This window comes from Cucurbita pepo, chromosome LG18 (assembly GCF_002806865.2).
Source record: "Cucurbita pepo subsp. pepo cultivar mu-cu-16 chromosome LG18, ASM280686v2, whole genome shotgun sequence".
In the NCBI taxonomy this organism is placed as follows: Eukaryota; Viridiplantae; Streptophyta; class Magnoliopsida; order Cucurbitales; family Cucurbitaceae; genus Cucurbita; species Cucurbita pepo.
The window spans coordinates 3122142-3139373 of NC_036655.1; the positions used below are offsets into that span (position 1 = coordinate 3122142).

Consider the following 17232-nt stretch of genomic DNA (forward strand, 5'->3'; position numbering starts at 1 on the left):
ATAAAGAGTATAGCATTTGTACCAATATGTATAGATAATGGCCTCGTCTTTAGTCACACATGTGATACATTATTAGTTGAATAACTATGTGAAGAATCAATAATACAAAGATAATTAGATAACGTTGTAAATCCAAAATATATTCACATGACCATTACACATAGTTGAAAAGATCGAAGAATTCATAAACGATATCAACAATCCACAAACCAAGACAATCTAATTCTTTCTAAACTTTTCTTACAAATATGATCGAATTAGATGCATTATGGCTCTTACATCCAATCGTTTCTGGAGATTATCTACTAAAGCTGAGAACTTAGGTGGATAAGAGATTGCCCACATCACAAAGGACGAAAGCACATGTAACAATCCAAAACTTTCCATTTAATTTAAGGTCGCTACTATATACGTACCATAAACATTGAATGCGGAAGACTTCATTAAAATTCCATAAAACATAACCTTTATCTTAAAACACAGTCATGGACTTACGTGTTTCGAAAACATCTTTAGGATGACACAACAAAAGACTAAATAAAATGAATAAGAGTTTAATTAAAAACATCTTATTCTAGCCTAAGACTAAGAAAATAAATACCACTACCCTATGCATGTGTCATGGTCTCGAGTTGCGATGCCGTCGTCAGCCGTACAGGAATGCCTTGCCTTAACCTGAAAAATGTAGTAGCACATGACTTGAGTATTTAAACAAATACTCGGTAAGTGACCCCACTATTGGGTTAAATGCAACAATCACATGCAATGAAATGATGGGACCTATCTTTTGTTTCGTTTCGTTTTCCCTATGGTGCTACCCTAGTGGGTAATCATGGACGTATACCATATACTCTACACACAGCCCATACGTGCGAGTATGAGCTCACCAGCTAGTTCGCACACCGTTGGGCCACTTTCCTTATCCGGTGGGCATACTCTGGGAGCCCCTTATGTCGGGACCCGTCAAAACTAGTAACCGTCACGGTAGCGCTATGCAAAGCATAACGATTGTTGTTCTACCATTGGATGTATACGTCCGTACCCTCGTGATGGGATAGGGGTATCCCCCCAGATGCATGAACACACACATAATGCATGAGGTCCCGCTACTTCTACATTTATCATTAATGAACCTAATCCCGCTGTCACGTTCCATGCTTCATGTCATTCTCATTTTCAATTTACGTTTCATACATATTCCTATCATGGTTATGATTCCAGGCAGTTTACTGTATTTCATGTCATACAATTCATGCTGTATACACACAATTTAAGAGACCTAACATAACATTCTATGCTTTTAACATAACATTTCATCATATACACATCATACCATGACATATTGCATCACAATGTATCATATCATAACCGAGTCATAACGTAAACACTTCATAGTCATATCGTTCTCTAACTTATCATAGCCTTAACGTTCTTATACCTATCACAGACATATCATTACGTGAACGTACCTTACTCATCTCATCACAAGGACTTAACCTAACGCTATCGTTCTCAATCTATCACAAACCTATCCCTTTCTACCCGTAGTCTAACCGTATTCTTCGATCAATCTCTCTTATCCATATCACTCTGGTATGTAACCTAACCTTAACGTTTCATGAACGTATTTTACTTCTATCGTTACATTTCGTTTTGTGCATCCTTCTCATATCCTATCTCAAACATATCATTGAACTCATCGTACCATAATTATTATCAAACAATTCACATATTATTACATATACATAACAAATAAGAAGCATATCGATCCACAAACAATTCACACATATCAATATATATGACACGTGCAGAACCACGGGGCACGTGTCAACAGCAAATATAACCATGCCGATAGTAAGGTCACTTACGGGGCATGTGTCAATAGCATATCATTACGTGAACGTACCTTAGTCATCTCATCACAAGAACTTAACCTAACGCTATCGTTCTCAATCTATCACAAACCTATCCCTTTCTACCCGTAGTCTAACTGTATTCTTCCATCAATCTCTCTTATCCATATCACTCTGGTATGTAACCTAACCTTAACGTTTCATGAACGTATTTTACTTCTATCGTTACATTTCGTTTTGTGCATCCTTCTCGTATCATATCTCAAACATATCATTGAACTCATCGTACCATAATTATTATCAAACAATTCACATATTATTACATATACTGTAACGACCCGGAAAAGAAAGAAAAAATAATAATATATATAATAAATAAATAAATAAAAGAGGAAAAGGAGAAAAGGAGAAAACGAGAAAACAAGAAAACAAAAAAACAAAAAAAAAACTCAGTCGCCGGAAAACCCGCGAGTTTTCCGGCAACCGCTGAGTTTCGCGGAACCCACGCGAAATGACGGCCACAGCACGTCCAGCCCTCAGCCCACGACACTCAGCATCTTCAGAACACCTGCAAAGGGAGAAAAGATAGAAAATTTCGAGAGAGAGAGAGAGAGAGATTTCGGACAAACGTCGGCGAGTGTCCAGTTTCTCCGACGAGCCCTCAAACCACCCTTAAACCGACACCAAACAACCTGTTACTACCGTAAGAGAGATCCCTAACGAAAGCACAATAACTCAGGGGCATTTGGTGTTATTTCGTAAGCGTCGTCGTCGGTAACCGAGGTCGGAAAGTTAGGTTTCTTAATCGATTCTTAGATCTATGGCTTTTAGGAGCTTTTAGGCCGCAAAACTCCCAAAAAGGAAAGAAGGACGACGAACAAAGAGGAAAAGAGAAGGAAGAGGACCGAAATCGGCAACGAAAACGCCGCGGGAAGGAGAGAGAAAACTCGCCGGAAAATCGGCCAAAGTCGGGTAAGGAAGACGAGATCCACGGATCCGGGTCAACCCGAACCCAGAACCCGGGAGAGCCAGCCCCGTTCCCCCCTTGGCCTCTGCCTTCGGCCCAGCCCAACTACAGCGGCCCAAACCTCAAACCGGCCCAGAAGCTACGGTTCAGTTGAACCAACCCAGACTAGACCCACGGTCCAATTGAGCCGGCCTGCAAACCAAACACTTGCGGCCCAGCCCAGTAAGCCGAGGCCCAACGTTTAGCCTTGGCCCAGTAGCCTTCCACAGCCCGCGACCCGAACCACGACCCGAACCGGACTGCGACCCGCGCTTCGACCCGACACTACCGCCCGACGTGGCTTTCTCTGCTGCTGCCACGTGTCACACAGCGGCGCGGCAGTCCTCGGCTCGGCTCGGCGCAAACGGCTCGGGCTCCCTCCGGTGACGCTCCGGCGGCTCCTCCGGCGGCTCCAGCGGCTGTTCGGCTCGGCTCACCTGTTTTCAGCCCGGTTTCCACTGTTTCGACCCTCCCGGATCTGTTTTCGGCCCCGATTAAGGTATCCGAGGCCGTTTTAGAGCCGTATTTCACATTTATTAAATTAGGTAAATTAATTGTGAAATACTAACGGAAAGTGGTGAACGGTGTGATAGGAAACAAACCCCAGCGAAGTAGGAAGCAGCTCTCACGGAACGGGAGCTTACGTTTAGCTATTTAGGGAGTACTTCGGCCGAGGCCAACCAAGTAAGTGGCCTTACTATAGGATAGGCTAAATAAATTGTATGATGCTTGATGATATGTGCCAGTATATACATATTTTGTTGAGTGACGCTTGATATGTTTGACGCACGTTGTGGCATTATGATGAGCATGATGATTGCATGATTTTTACCTTAATATGATGATGTTTTCCATATTGAGCATGCTAGATGATGATGAGTGCCATATTGCATCATGTCGTTAGATCGACGTAGGACACAACCCTAAGAGCATGAAAATGATATTAATATAAATATCCACGATATGCGTTACCTAGAGTAACAAAGAGATGAGACTAGAGGGTTGTGTCAGAAGAGACATTACGATGGATTTAGAGGGACCTCATGCATTTTGTATGTTCATAAGCATAGGGCTACTTCCCCTAGAGATGATGAGTGCGGACGCGCACCTTATGATGAGCGCGAATGCGCACAGGTGCGAAAGCACACAGATGAGGGTGTTCATGAGGCGCATGACACTATGGGGTTCCGCTGACCTCCGGACGTCGCTACAGATTAGCTTGACCAGAGGGTCCAGGGGGTGTGCGAGCGCCCTGGGGACTCACACTCGCACGTGTGAGTCGTGTGTAGGGAAGTACTACACATCCAATTTGTCCGAGACTGGAGGCCACCCCTAAGATGATTAGAGATAGGTCCCTAAATCATGATTGCATGTGTTTGCATTTGCATGGCCCCTATAGTGGGGCCACTTACTGAGTATTCTTTGAAATACTCAGGCCGTGTGCCACATCATTTTTCAGGTAAAGGCAAGGCGCACTTGTACGGAGGACGGCGGCATCGCGAGCAGAGACTGTGGCACGTGCATAGGGTAGATTCATATTTAAATTTCTAGTCTTAAGTTAGAATAGGTTGTTTTGCATTTCATTGTTTTAAATTATTTTGTATTTGTTTTTGTTTTCTCTAAATTTCAGTATTTCATATTTAAACACGTAAGACCATGGCTGTGTTTTCCAGAGAAGAAGTTGTTTTAAACGTTTTTTTGAAGTTTACGTTATCAACTATGTTCATGTAAGAGTTATATTTCCGCATTATAGATGAGCATGAGACGTTAGTAGCGACTCTGAGTATGTGGAAATTTAGGGTCGTTACATATACATAACAAATAAGAAGCATATCGATCCACAGACAATTCACCAATATCAATATATATGACACATGCAGAACCACGGGGCACGTGTCAACAACAAATATAACCATGCCGATAGTAAGGTCACTTACCTGGCTAGCTTAAATCGTTGTCACAAATATATCTTTAATGAAAGTTCGATTCCGTCCTTTGAAATTCGGGTCAACCTAAATGAGCCCATGACATTAGTTTCGGGTTTGAACTCTACAACATTATTTCTCTAATTTACATTGGTCCATTATTAGAAGTCTTGAAATGTTATATATCTATAATTATATTTTTATTAAAAATCTTATTTTTCATGGTTAGGGTTATACAAAGTAGATAAAGCTATTTAAGTTATTTTGTGCTTTACTACTCTCTATATTTTACCCTCTGTATTTACCCTCCCCTCCATATTTAGTTAGTGGTTTTTAATTCCTTAATTTCTTTTTTTATCTGTTGCTTTTTAATGCTGTTCTCATCCATTCCAAATTTCTAGTGGATCTTGTTTCCAAATCTTTCCTTATCTCCGTGTTTACTGTTAATAAATTTTCTTGGCCATTCTATTTTTAATCTATTCATTTGTGTACTTATATAAATTTAATCTAATATTATTAATCTAACGTGATTTTCTTGAATTCGTATAAACGATTGACATTTAGTTTCTAACTCAAAGTTAAAACTATTGTAATAATTCAATGAATATCTAACTATAATTGGTTGTGATTTCTAAAAAAATAGGATAAAAAGAAAATGAAGATTTAATATATACCTTATTGATGAGATGGCTAATCTCAACTGGGTAGAGACCTTTCTCATTTTTTTTTTCTTAATAAATCTGATAATTATTGTTTTTCTGTTTCTGTTCGGTAAATGTTACTTTCAGGCCGTCAGGATGAGTCGATGAGAGATAATTGTGGAAAGGGATGAGAGGTTAGTGGAGAGAAGTGGAGAAAATTGTTTCTTTTTTGTTTATTTATTTATTATTATTATTATTTTTTTTTTATAATTATTTTTATTGGTTTATTTATTTTTGTATTACAGCATCCATCAATAACTCCAAGCACATATCACAAACCCTCCATATTTAGTTTGTGGTTTTTAATTTCCTAATTTTTTTTATTGGTTGCCTTTTAATTCTGTTCTCATATATTCCAAATTTAAAGTGGATCTCTGTTTCCAAATCTTTCCTTATCTCAGTGTTTCCTATTTCCTTATCTCAGTGTTTCCTATTCAAAAGTTTTCTTGGCCATTCTATCTTTAATCTATTCATTTGGCTACTGATAAAAATTTAATCTAATATTACTAATATGAAGTGATGAATGATTGACAGATTTCCATCGTATAAATGATTGACATTTAGTTTCTAACTCAAAGCTAAACCATTCTAATAATTAGACGAAGATCTAACTATAATTTGTAGTGATTTCTAAAGAATAGGATAAAAGAAAATGAAAATTTAATATATACCTTATTGATCAGATCTATCTACACACGTAAATCTCGTGAATCTCACCTAGGTAAAGGTCATTCTCATTTTTTTTTCTCCTCAAGTAAATCTGACTATTATTGTTTTTCTGTTTCTTTTTGCATAACTGTTACTTACGCTTACGGGGGCGGGGGCATAAGGATGAGTTGGGGAGAGACAATTGTGGGAAAGGATGAGAGGTGGAGAGAAGGGGGGAAAGGATGAGTTGGAGAGAGACAATTGTGGGAAGGGATGAGAGGTGGAGAGAATGGGGAAATGTTGTTTTTTTTTGTTTATTTATTTATTTATTATTATTATTTTAACTACTTTTTTATAATTATTTTTATTTGTTTAGCTCTTTATTTATTTTTGAGCTAATACAGCACATCCCGTCTTCAATAGAGTCTCAATTTCTAATCTGAATCTCCAATATATTGTGGTCTAATATTCTAACATATTTCTACTTTTTAATAAAAATTGTTTAACTTGGAGTACAATTCTCAAAAGCTATCTCAAATATACTTTTCAATTCATTTATTTTTCATTAGCATTTCTTTCTCATATGACATATCTTGACCACATATCTTGACGAGGTCTGATATTACGATCCACAAAATTTAAGAAAGCAAAATTGATTTATGTAACACAGCAAATATAAGATAAGAGAATTTGATCATAGAGACATATAAAAAGAGTTCACATCAATTATTGATACCGAACACAACAGAAAGATAAGAAGTTCGATGCATAATTAAGATTACATCACAAATCAACATCATAACATGATAGAAGAAAGCATATTTAGGTGCTTAGGAAATTGCGAAACCACTTTGCTGAGTCTTTAGGGATTCTCTTCAAGCCGTTCTTGTAATCAACGTAGACAACACCAAAGCGTATGGTAAATCCACTCGACCATTCAAAAACGTCCAATAGTGACCATGCAAAGTATCCCTTTACTCTTACACCAGCCCTACAACATTGTTCAAAATAGGAGTTAGAGCCAAACATAATTCTAAAAATGTATTATTTCATCTCTATTTACTTACTTGATTGCTTCGTGTAGATTCTTGAGATGGTCATGAAAGTATTTTACTCGAACGACGTCTTTAATTAGTTCGTCAACTTTGACGCTATTAAAGTCGAGAGATCCTGAAATGCATAATTTGATTCATGAATAGAGTAAGTAGATACGTTTTTTTCCTTTTTGTCTTCAAGATAATGTAAAATGTGATTTTTATACCATTTTCTGTGATGTAGATAACCGAATTTTTGTAAACGTTCTTTATATAGATCATCAAATTTTTTAATCCCGTTGGATAAGCAGCAAGCCAAGACGATGCATTCACCTGTAAAGGTGTAGATAACAAATCATTAGAGTAATCATTGAGAAATCAATATAGTTAAAAATGCATTATTGAAGGGAAGTTTGCACATTAAATGATTACCTTTGGACCAATTGAGACTCCATTACGGTCACCTACAATACCAACCCATTATTACACAAAGTCATGAGGGAAAATGGTTTATTATACTTTTTAGGTTATTTTAGAAAGAGTTCGTCATTTTTATTTGAAATAGAGTGAACTATTAGAAAGTTTAAAACTACAATAACTTAATTAAGCTCATACTTGAAAGAGTGGCGCGAAAATCGGTCCAATAGCTCGAGTTCGAACTAGTTGCATTCGAATCGTCTTTGGCATAATCAGCTGTATAGTAGTTTATGCCAATAAAATCATAAGAATTTGTGATCAAAATTCTTTCGTCGTTTGTGAATTTGGGCAATCTCTCCTTTACAAGAGTTCTCATGCTTGGTGGATAATCTCCATACACGAGAGGATGCAAGAACCTACAATATTACTCAATTAATTAATTTTGGAACATGGATATAATTTGTTTTTTTGGAAATTTTAAGGTAGTACTATGTATCAATTTACTTACCAACCAAGAGAAAAATCAAGAGCTCGACTCGTAGCTTCTTTGTCTGCTTTAGCATCGGAATATGGGACGAACCAATTCGAAAACAATGTAACGCCAATTTCACCTTTTTGGTGTGCCTACATGTTAATATGTTTAAAGTTATTTAACTTTTGCTCAACTTAAAAAAAATGGATATGTACTAACAGATATTGTCTATTTTGGTCCGTTACCTATGGTCATCTGTCTCACGACTTTAAAATGCGTCTATTATGAAGAGGTTTCCACACCTTTATAAGGAATGTTTCGTTCCCCTCTCCAACTGATGTGTGATTTCATAATCCACCCCTTTGGGAGCCCAGCGTCTTCACTAACACACCGCTCGATGTTTGGTTCTGATACCATTTGTAACACTCCAAACCCATCGCTAGTAGATATTGTCCTTGTCCGCTTTGACTCGTTACATATTGTCATTAGTCTCACGATTTTAAAATGTTTCTACTAGAGAGAAGTTTCTACACTCTTATAAAGAATGTTTTGTTTTCCTCTCCGACCGAAGTAGGATCTCAAAACTATTATAGTAATTAAGAGATAACCTGATATTTAGTCTTGTAAACTTTAACCGCCGTAGCATGAGATAGAATTTGGTTGTGACCAACAATGTATGGTTCAGTTGCAGAATCTCCACCAAGGCAATTAAATGGTTGCCAAGAAGAGCATCTCCCAGGCGCAAAATTTCCAAACACATAACCACTTGTAATGAAGATGTATTGTTCATTTAAGGTGATCCAATGCTTCACTCTATCTCCAAACTCCTTGAAGCAAATGTCAACATAATCTCGAAAATCATTTCTGCAATAAATTTTTACAATCAATCCTGAGCTATGATCATATTCGTGAAAATTATTGATTAATAATATCATCTTGACATTTTTTCAGGAGAATTCAAAATAAGTTACTCACATAACTCGATGATTCAAGAACCCTTGATATTCATCTTGTAAAGCTTGGGGAAGATCCCAATGGAAAAGTGTGACATAGGGTTTAATGCCTACAAATGAAATATGTTCACTAAATTGCATCAAAATGTTTGAAACAATCAATAAGATTTAACCAAATGTTGTGATGATACCAACCATGGGCAAGGAGCTCATTGATGAGATTGTTGTAGTACTCAATTCCTTCCTTATTCACCCCACCACTAAGTTTTCCCTCTACATCAATAAATAAGGATTATTATTTTAATAACAAATGTAATTAAGTCACTCATCTAAAACATGTAACTTATTAAAATATGACTCATAAAAATAATTGATTGGTGTAATTGTATCCGTTCAAACCCACCACTAACAGATATTTTCCACTTTGACATGTTATTATCTTCTTCAGTTTCATGGTTTTAAAACACATATGCTAGAGAGATGTTTCCACACTCTTATAAGAATGTTTCGTTCACTTCTCCAACCGATATGAGATCTCACGATAATATTTTTTGAATTTGTACAAAAACAAAGCCTAAATAGTGTGTTTAAATAATTAGTAAAATGATGATAAAATTTCTTACTTGGCAAAATTCTAGGCCAAGAGATTGAGAATCGATAGACATTAAAACCTATCTGTTTCATAATGGCAACATCTTCCTGTAATACATCATAAAAAAAAAAAAAGAAGCTAAGAGATGTTATATTTTGTTCGTGGAGAAACACGATTTGAAGATCAAGCTAGATTTATTGAGTTGGGTTGTTGTACTAACCTTGTAACGATGGTACGAATCAGTAGCTATATCTCCGTTACTACGATCGGCGATTCTCTCTATAGTTTCTCAAAAACAATGCAACTTCATTTTTCTAATATCTTTTAGAGAGAATATTTTGAGAGAGAGAGAACGAACCTGGATGTTGGTGAGTGTAGGTATCCCAAATACTTGGACCTTTTCCATACTTAAAAGCAGCACCTTCATACTGAACAAAGATTATAAAGAAACATGTCATCAATGTTCATGCATTTGGAGTATCCAAAATGCAACTGGCTCACCTGGTAAGCAGCGGACGATGAACCAAAAACAAAGCCTTCAGGAAAGCTGCTTCGCCTTACAGCATCGATGGGATGGCTTGGCTCAACGTCGGCCTTTGATACCACTACAATGACAAGCATACAAACAAGAGAGAGGAGATTTGAGGTATGTTTGGAAGCCATGATTATCGATGGGTATTGGTTTGATAGCTGAGACTTCCACTACTCCCTAACTAGCTTTATATAGAGACCTTGGGAGAGAGTTTCCATCCAACACATTTAAACCTATCTACACGTCTGTTAAAGAAACGTTTCTACACCCAAGAGGGTATATCATCTTTGTTGAAATATAGTCCGGTGTCTGACTTTGATATCATTTGTAATTTATCAAGCTCAGCGTTGTTGGATGATGAAAGTCCCACATTAACTAATTTGGGAAATGATCATCGGTTTATGATCAAAGAATACTCTCTTCATTGGTACGAGGCCTTTTGGGGAAGCCCATGAGAGGTTATGCTCAAAGTGGACAATATCATACCATTGTGGAGAGCCGTGTTCATCTAACATGGTACCAGAGTCATGCCCTAAACTTAGTCGTGCCAATAGATGGGTAAATCCTCAAAGGTCGAACAAAGGACTCCAAAAGAGAAGGAGTCGAGCCTCCTCGAATGCATAGTAAAAAATGTCTAAGACTCCAAAAGAAAAAGAAGTCGAGCCTCGATTAAGGGGAGGCGTACTTTGTTCGAAGGGAGGTGTTGGATGATAAAAGTCCCACATCGGCTAATTTAGGGAATGACCCTGGATTTATGATCAAAGAATACTCTCTCCATTAGTACGAGAATTTTTGGGAAAACCCAAAGCAAAGACACGAGAGTTTATGCTCAAAGTGGATAATATCATACTTGTGGAGAGTCGTGTTCATCTAACAAGTGCTAATTAATATTGTTCGCTTGGCTTGTTATTTAAATATAATTCTATTATTTTAATTTTGGATATAATGAACACATAAAAATATTATTATCTGAATTTCTACTATTTGGATGAGAATTTTTTTTTTTTTTTTTGGGTAAGAATTATATATAAATTTGAAAAGAACAAATTTCTATATATATATATATAATTCGAAGTATTTTATTTCAAGCAGTTGAATTTGACAAATTAATATTAAAACCCAGTTAAATTATTCATAAAGAAAGATTTCAATAATTAAATTAGACAAATTAATATTAAAACTATTTCAAGCAGTTGAATTTAAGGCAATTGAGTTTAATGAATACATACAGAACGTCGACGTTTATAAGAATATATAAATATAAAACATGAACGACATAAACTATTTATTAATATGGTGTAAGTTTTATATTAAAAATAAAATTAGTTTAAACAAGAAAATAGAATAAAATAATTTTATTTAGAATTAATAAAATAATTTTTATGAAGATGGGAAAGGGAGAGGATATGGATAAGCTATGACTCACAGAGAAAATACAATAAACGTGGGTATTATTATTATTATTATTATTTTATATTTCTAAATAAAATTGAATTTTAAAGAAAATTACAAAAATAAAAATAAACCCTCAAAGCTTTTTTTTTTTTTTTTTTTTTTTAATTAAGTTTTACACCTTTTCAATTTTAAGCTAAATTTTAAAAATTAAATTAAATTAAATTATATATAAAAATAAAAAATAAAAAAAAACCCTTTTTCTTTCATTTTTTAAATTTTGGCTTGAATTTGAGAAATATTCGTAAATAATTTGGTTATAAAGCAAGAAAATATGTGAAAAAGTAGAGGTCATAAAATACATTTTTAAAACTAAAAAGTAAATAATAATAATAATAATAATAATAAATACTTTTCAAAATTTAATTTAAATTTTAAAAACATTTATAAAAAAATAGATAAAAATTTAGACTGAATTAATAAAAATATTCCTAAATTTGTTTAAAAAATACATTTAAATCTTAAAAAATTATATTTAAAAAAATATCTATAAATATTAAAAGTAGCATTAATATCTTTTATTATTATAAAAAATATTTAAAAAAATATTTATGGATGAAAATAATGCAGTCATAAATTATATCCAAATTTTTTAATTATATATATTTTTTTAATACGATAGTAGGCTATTTTTTTTATATAAAAATAAAGATATTTTTTAAAATTTCTAAAAAAGTTGGGTATTAATAAAAATTTAAAAAATATTTTTGAAATAAAGTAATTATTTTATAATTGAAAAAATATTTTTATTAATTTAGTGGTGACGGGTGACGGAGAATTAGGGTTCGATTCCGGAGAGGGANGAAATGGCATAGGATAAATCCTGTTTTATGGTTGTGGATAGTTGAAATGCTGAATGGCTGCGATTAAAGATGATGACGTAAAAAAACTAAGGGTAAAGTGAATGGACGGTTGGGATTTGAGAAAGTTTAGAGCCGTTGGTTTAAATTAACAGATCACGTGAATGTGGACCCAGTTGTACAACGTAGCAGTCAATGGTCTTGTCTAGATTGTCAGCCCAAATTCACAACACAAACAAACAAAACCTTCCACAGATGGAGAGATAAAATTGGTGTGGAGGAACAAAAAAGAGACAATTAGAAAAGGGATCCCAAGTGCCTCCTCTTTCCTATTTAAGTCCTTGCTATGTCTTCTTTCGTCACCAACCAACATAGAGATAACGATATCGATAGGATGTCAAAAATAGGCTTGTTGAAGATTCGGGTACGGCTCTAGGCCTTAACTTCGAAAGTTGGAGTTATGTGGTTATAATGTCAAGTTTATCTATATGAAATATGAATGCTTGCTAAATTTAGTGTCAATCGAACATCGAATGAACGTTCCATGATATCGTATGTTCGTTCGTCAAAATCACGTCTTTACCTATCATACCAAAAAATGCATTGAAATATATCTTGGAAGAGACATGGTGTCAGCTTTCCACCACTCCTGGACCATGTGGTCTAAGCGAGTTACCCTATGTTACATACGTGTGTCATAGTGAGGGGTGAGCGTTGCGAAATAAGTATCTTTGTGACTTCCTTTGAAATGGGTCTTTCAAGGATAGTGTCGGACTGTACGGGTGTGGCAACGTTACGCCCCCGCCCATCTATCGAAGGTTGGTTATGTACTTACTATCTGAAACGAATTTCGGAAATCAACTAGTATGGACATGGAAGGGTCCAATGCCTTGATATAACTTGGACAAATCGGTGTTTGGGATATCCCCATTATATGAATGACACATGGGTCTATTCTCAATGACATGACCAGACGATCTATGATGGCCAATGACATCCCGGGACTTAGAGTGACATCAAGACATGGTGGGATTGTCAATTGGAAATTAAGATGAGATATGACGTTGTATTTAGAGACTTTGGCTTTGAGTAGAGGCAACTCATTTGGGTCGTAGAAGATTGAACATGCACATAGAGGCAACGTGTGTGGTTGAACAAGCTTGGATTTAGCACAAGTTGTGTTCGATGGATGTCAGTCACAGAATAATAAGTACAAATTGCTCCATTTCATCCCACTTGAGTAGTTCGAAGCCAGTCAGAGAATACATTTTCTGACGGCTCTAAGTCAGTTTCTCAGCTAATCCAAATTGGGTCTAATACGCTCAGAACCTTCCTTACTAGTTTCATTTAAATCATTTGGACTCAAGTTTAAATTCTTTTATGCAAAATTAGGTGAGTCAATTTAAATAGTAGAATTCTAAGTTACGATGGTGGGACTCCTTATGTAGAATTAAATTTTAAGGAGTAACATTAAGCTAGCTTCAAAGGAGTAGTAATTTTGGCATAGGTCAACCAATTAAGTGGCTCTACTATTGACTTGGTTCGAATAATTGTATTATGTACGATGATGTGTGCTCCGTAACCCTGCACACGTCATAATTATGTTTTTATGTCATGTCATCCTATGTATTGTCATGGCATGCTATGTTATACTATGATAAGTTATATCATGTTTAAATGCTATGTTATGATGTTACCATGTCATGTTGCATAGAATTGTTATGAGATTGATATTTTGTGATGCATGAACCTCCAAAGATCATGCCACGAAAAGTTATATAAAAGAATGTAAATGAATTATGTATGTGTAATTTACAGACTTATTATGTTAAAAAAGAATGGAGGTTTGTCTTGCATCATAAATTATGTCCGGATAATAATTTATGGGGATCTCATACATATTTGGGTGTCACGTGCATCAAAATACTTCCCCATTATGATGAGTACGAACACGTACATTACGATTGATGATTTATGAAATTTATGTTCGTCATGATGTTATGTGGGTCATTTACCTCAGTGGTGTTCGACAAGAGCCCATTAGCAAGTGCTAGTCCAACGAACCAGGCCTAGGGGGTGTGCGAGCCCACCTAGTGGGTGCATGCTTGCACGCATTGACCATATGTAGAGAAATACTATATATCCAACCTTGTTCGGACTAGAAAGCTGCCCAAGGTCATGCTATGATATGTTAAAAGAATATATTCTACCATATTACATGTGTTTGCATTTCCTGACCCAACAGTGGAGTTACTTACTGAATATTTCTTAAAATACTCAAGTCATGTGCTACCTTACATTTCAAGTAAAGGTAAGGCACTTTTGTACAGAAGACGGCAATGTTGCAATGAAGGCTATGAAACAAGTGTTGGAGTAATTGTGTTATGTTTTTTTGTAGCCCTTAGATTAGAGTAGGCCACTGATTTGTTTTTCCATTTCCTTTCAAATGCTACCTTATTATTTTGTGTTTTTTTGTTTTTTGTTTTTTTTTAATGGTTTTATTTTGAATGTTTATGTCCAATGACATGGTTTGAAATTATTTTAAAGGAACCTTTCCGCACTTAACAATCATATCATGCATGTAGTGAGGACCTTATTTTTAATAGAAAAATAAGGTTGTTTGTAATGACCCTAAATTTCCACCTACTCAGAGTCGCTACTAACGTCTCATCTCATCTATAATGCGAAAATATAACTCTTACATTAACCCCATTTATAACGTAAACTTCGAGAAGCGCTTAAAACAACTTCTTCTTTGGAAAAACACAACCATGGTCTTACGTGTTTAAATACGAAAATACTCAAATTTAGAGAAAATAAAAACAAACACAAAATAATTTAAAACAATGAAATGCAAAACAACCTATTCTAACCTAGTACTAGGAATTTAAATATGAGTCTACCCTATGCACGTGCCACAATCTCTGCTCGCGATGCCACCGCCCTCCGTACAAGTGCGTCTTGCCTTTACCTGAAAAAAGTGATGCAAACACATGCAATCATGATTTAGAGACCTATCTCTAATCATCATAAGAGTGGCCTCTAGTCTCGGACAAATTGGATGTGTAGTACTTCCCTACACACGATTCACACGTGTGAGTGTGAATCTCCAAGGCGCTCGCACACCCCCTAGACCTTCTGGTCAAGCTAATCTGTAGCGACGTCTGGAGGTCAGCGAAACCTCATTAGTGTCATGCGTCTCATGAACACCCTCATCTGTGCGTAATTATCATATTATGCGCGTTCTCACTCATCATCTCTAGGGGAAGTAGCCCTATGCTTATGAACATACAATATGTATGAGAAACCTCTAAATCCATCATAATGTCTCTTTTGACACAACCCTCTAGTCTCATCTCTTTGTTACTCTAGGTAACACATACTCGTGGATATTTGTATTAATATCGTTTTCATGCTCTTAGGGTTGTGTCCTATGTCGATCTAACAACATGATGCAATATGACACTCATCATCATATAGCATGCTCAATATGGAAAACATCATCATGTTAAGGTAAACGTCACGCATATCATACTCATCATATTGCCATAAAGTGCATCAAGCATATCAAGTACGTCATTCATCAAAATATAATACTACGCACATCATACATCATCATAACTCATACATCATCATATATTAGTATACTACGACACAGTTGGGAGAGGGAGGAGGGGTTAGTGGAGAATAGTTTTGAGAAAATTATGGTTATTATTATTATTATTATTATTATTATTATTATTATTATTTAATTATTAATTATTATTATTATTATTGTACTATTGTTACATAAAAAAGCCCTTAAAAGAGGTAAATTATTAAAAAATTATATATGGAACTCTAAGTTAAGCTTGGATAAACTAGTTGAATTTGAATGCTAGTCTAGGAGAACTTATGATTTAGATACATAGCATTACGTATAATATAAGATTTAAAAACTATATAATGTACACGAATGACACAAGATTTCTAAAGATTTTAAGAGCTTACAAGTAAGTTACTATACTAAGTCAGGTTACTTTTCTTTTACTGATGAAACATAAATTGTACGGCCTAGGAAAGTGTGTTCATAAGCTACAAAATTATAGGAGTTGAGATAAATCCGAGTCACACGTTTGACTTATTATGTCAGGTATGAACGTTTAAATTTTTTGGGAAATAGGTGGTTGAAATATTTTTTAGCCGGCAAAGATAGTTGTCTTTATTGAGATTCTCATATTTGTTGTTTTTTTTTTCTCTAATCTTGTCTCTCTTGATCATGAACGACAAGAAGAACCCACATGGTTTGACTAAAAACATTGTGATGGAAATATGGGGTCATATAATATGATATAAAACCAAATTTGGTTGAAGTTTGAACATGGTACGTTCCCATTTTGGTTAAATTTAACGATCTAAATGAAAAATAAATATTATTATTAAAGTTTGAACACGATCCACAAGAAAAATAAAAATTATTATTAAAGTCTGAACACGATCTATAAAAAAAATAAATATTATTATCACGTGGACATTATGTCTATATATGAATATTTTATCAAAACATCTATATAAAAACAATAATTACTTTTTGTAAAATATTATAGATTTCATCTCCCAATGTAAGGTAAGAACGCATACCAATTACGAACTAATAATAATATTAAAAGTATGATATAGAATATACCGTGTAATATCTAGATTATTTTCGACATAAAATTGAAAAAAGAATTATGGTGGCTATTCATATTGATTAACCACGGTAAGGTAGAAAAACGATAGAAACCTATGTGTTTATAGTATGTGGGGACTATTAAAAGAAAGATCTTCAACTATCCTATAGAATTGAACTTGCTTAGGACGGACAA

General features: G+C 35.0%; 2 protein-coding genes across 2 annotated transcripts in view; one reads left to right on the top strand and one right to left on the bottom strand.

The window, feature by feature from the left end:
• Positions 1 to 17232, top strand: part of LOC111780498 (furcatin hydrolase-like) — a 29680-nt gene that overhangs the window by 8059 nt on the left and 4389 nt on the right. The window lies entirely within an intron of this gene.
• LOC111780500 (beta-glucosidase 12-like) lies at positions 6812 to 10332 on the bottom strand. The gene is made up of 13 exons (XM_023660923.1): positions 10103 to 10332; positions 9960 to 10029; positions 9822 to 9880; positions 9633 to 9708; positions 9205 to 9282; positions 9032 to 9119; positions 8665 to 8920; positions 8093 to 8208; positions 7783 to 8000; positions 7600 to 7631; positions 7395 to 7500; positions 7201 to 7303; positions 6812 to 7124 (listed from the first exon to the last, which is right to left on the bottom strand). The coding sequence occupies exons 1-13, from the start codon at positions 10262 to 10264 to the stop codon at positions 6956 to 6958; spliced, it is 1533 nt and encodes a 510-aa protein (XP_023516691.1). The 5' UTR covers positions 10265 to 10332; the 3' UTR covers positions 6812 to 6955.

Bases quoted from the DNA above. Each gene is read 5' to 3' on its own strand.
- LOC111780500 (XM_023660923.1), bottom strand. From the start codon at position 10,264: ATGGCTTCCAAACATACCTCAAATCTCCTCTCTCTTGTTTGTATGCTT. The intron at 8,209-8,664 runs GTTATCTCTTAA...ATTAACATGTAG, and splicing joins TTTACAAGACTAAATATCAG to GCACACCAAAAAGGTGAAAT. The intron at 7,304-7,394 runs GTATAAAAATCA...TATGCATTTCAG, and splicing joins TATCTACATCACAGAAAATG to GATCTCTCGACTTTAATAGC.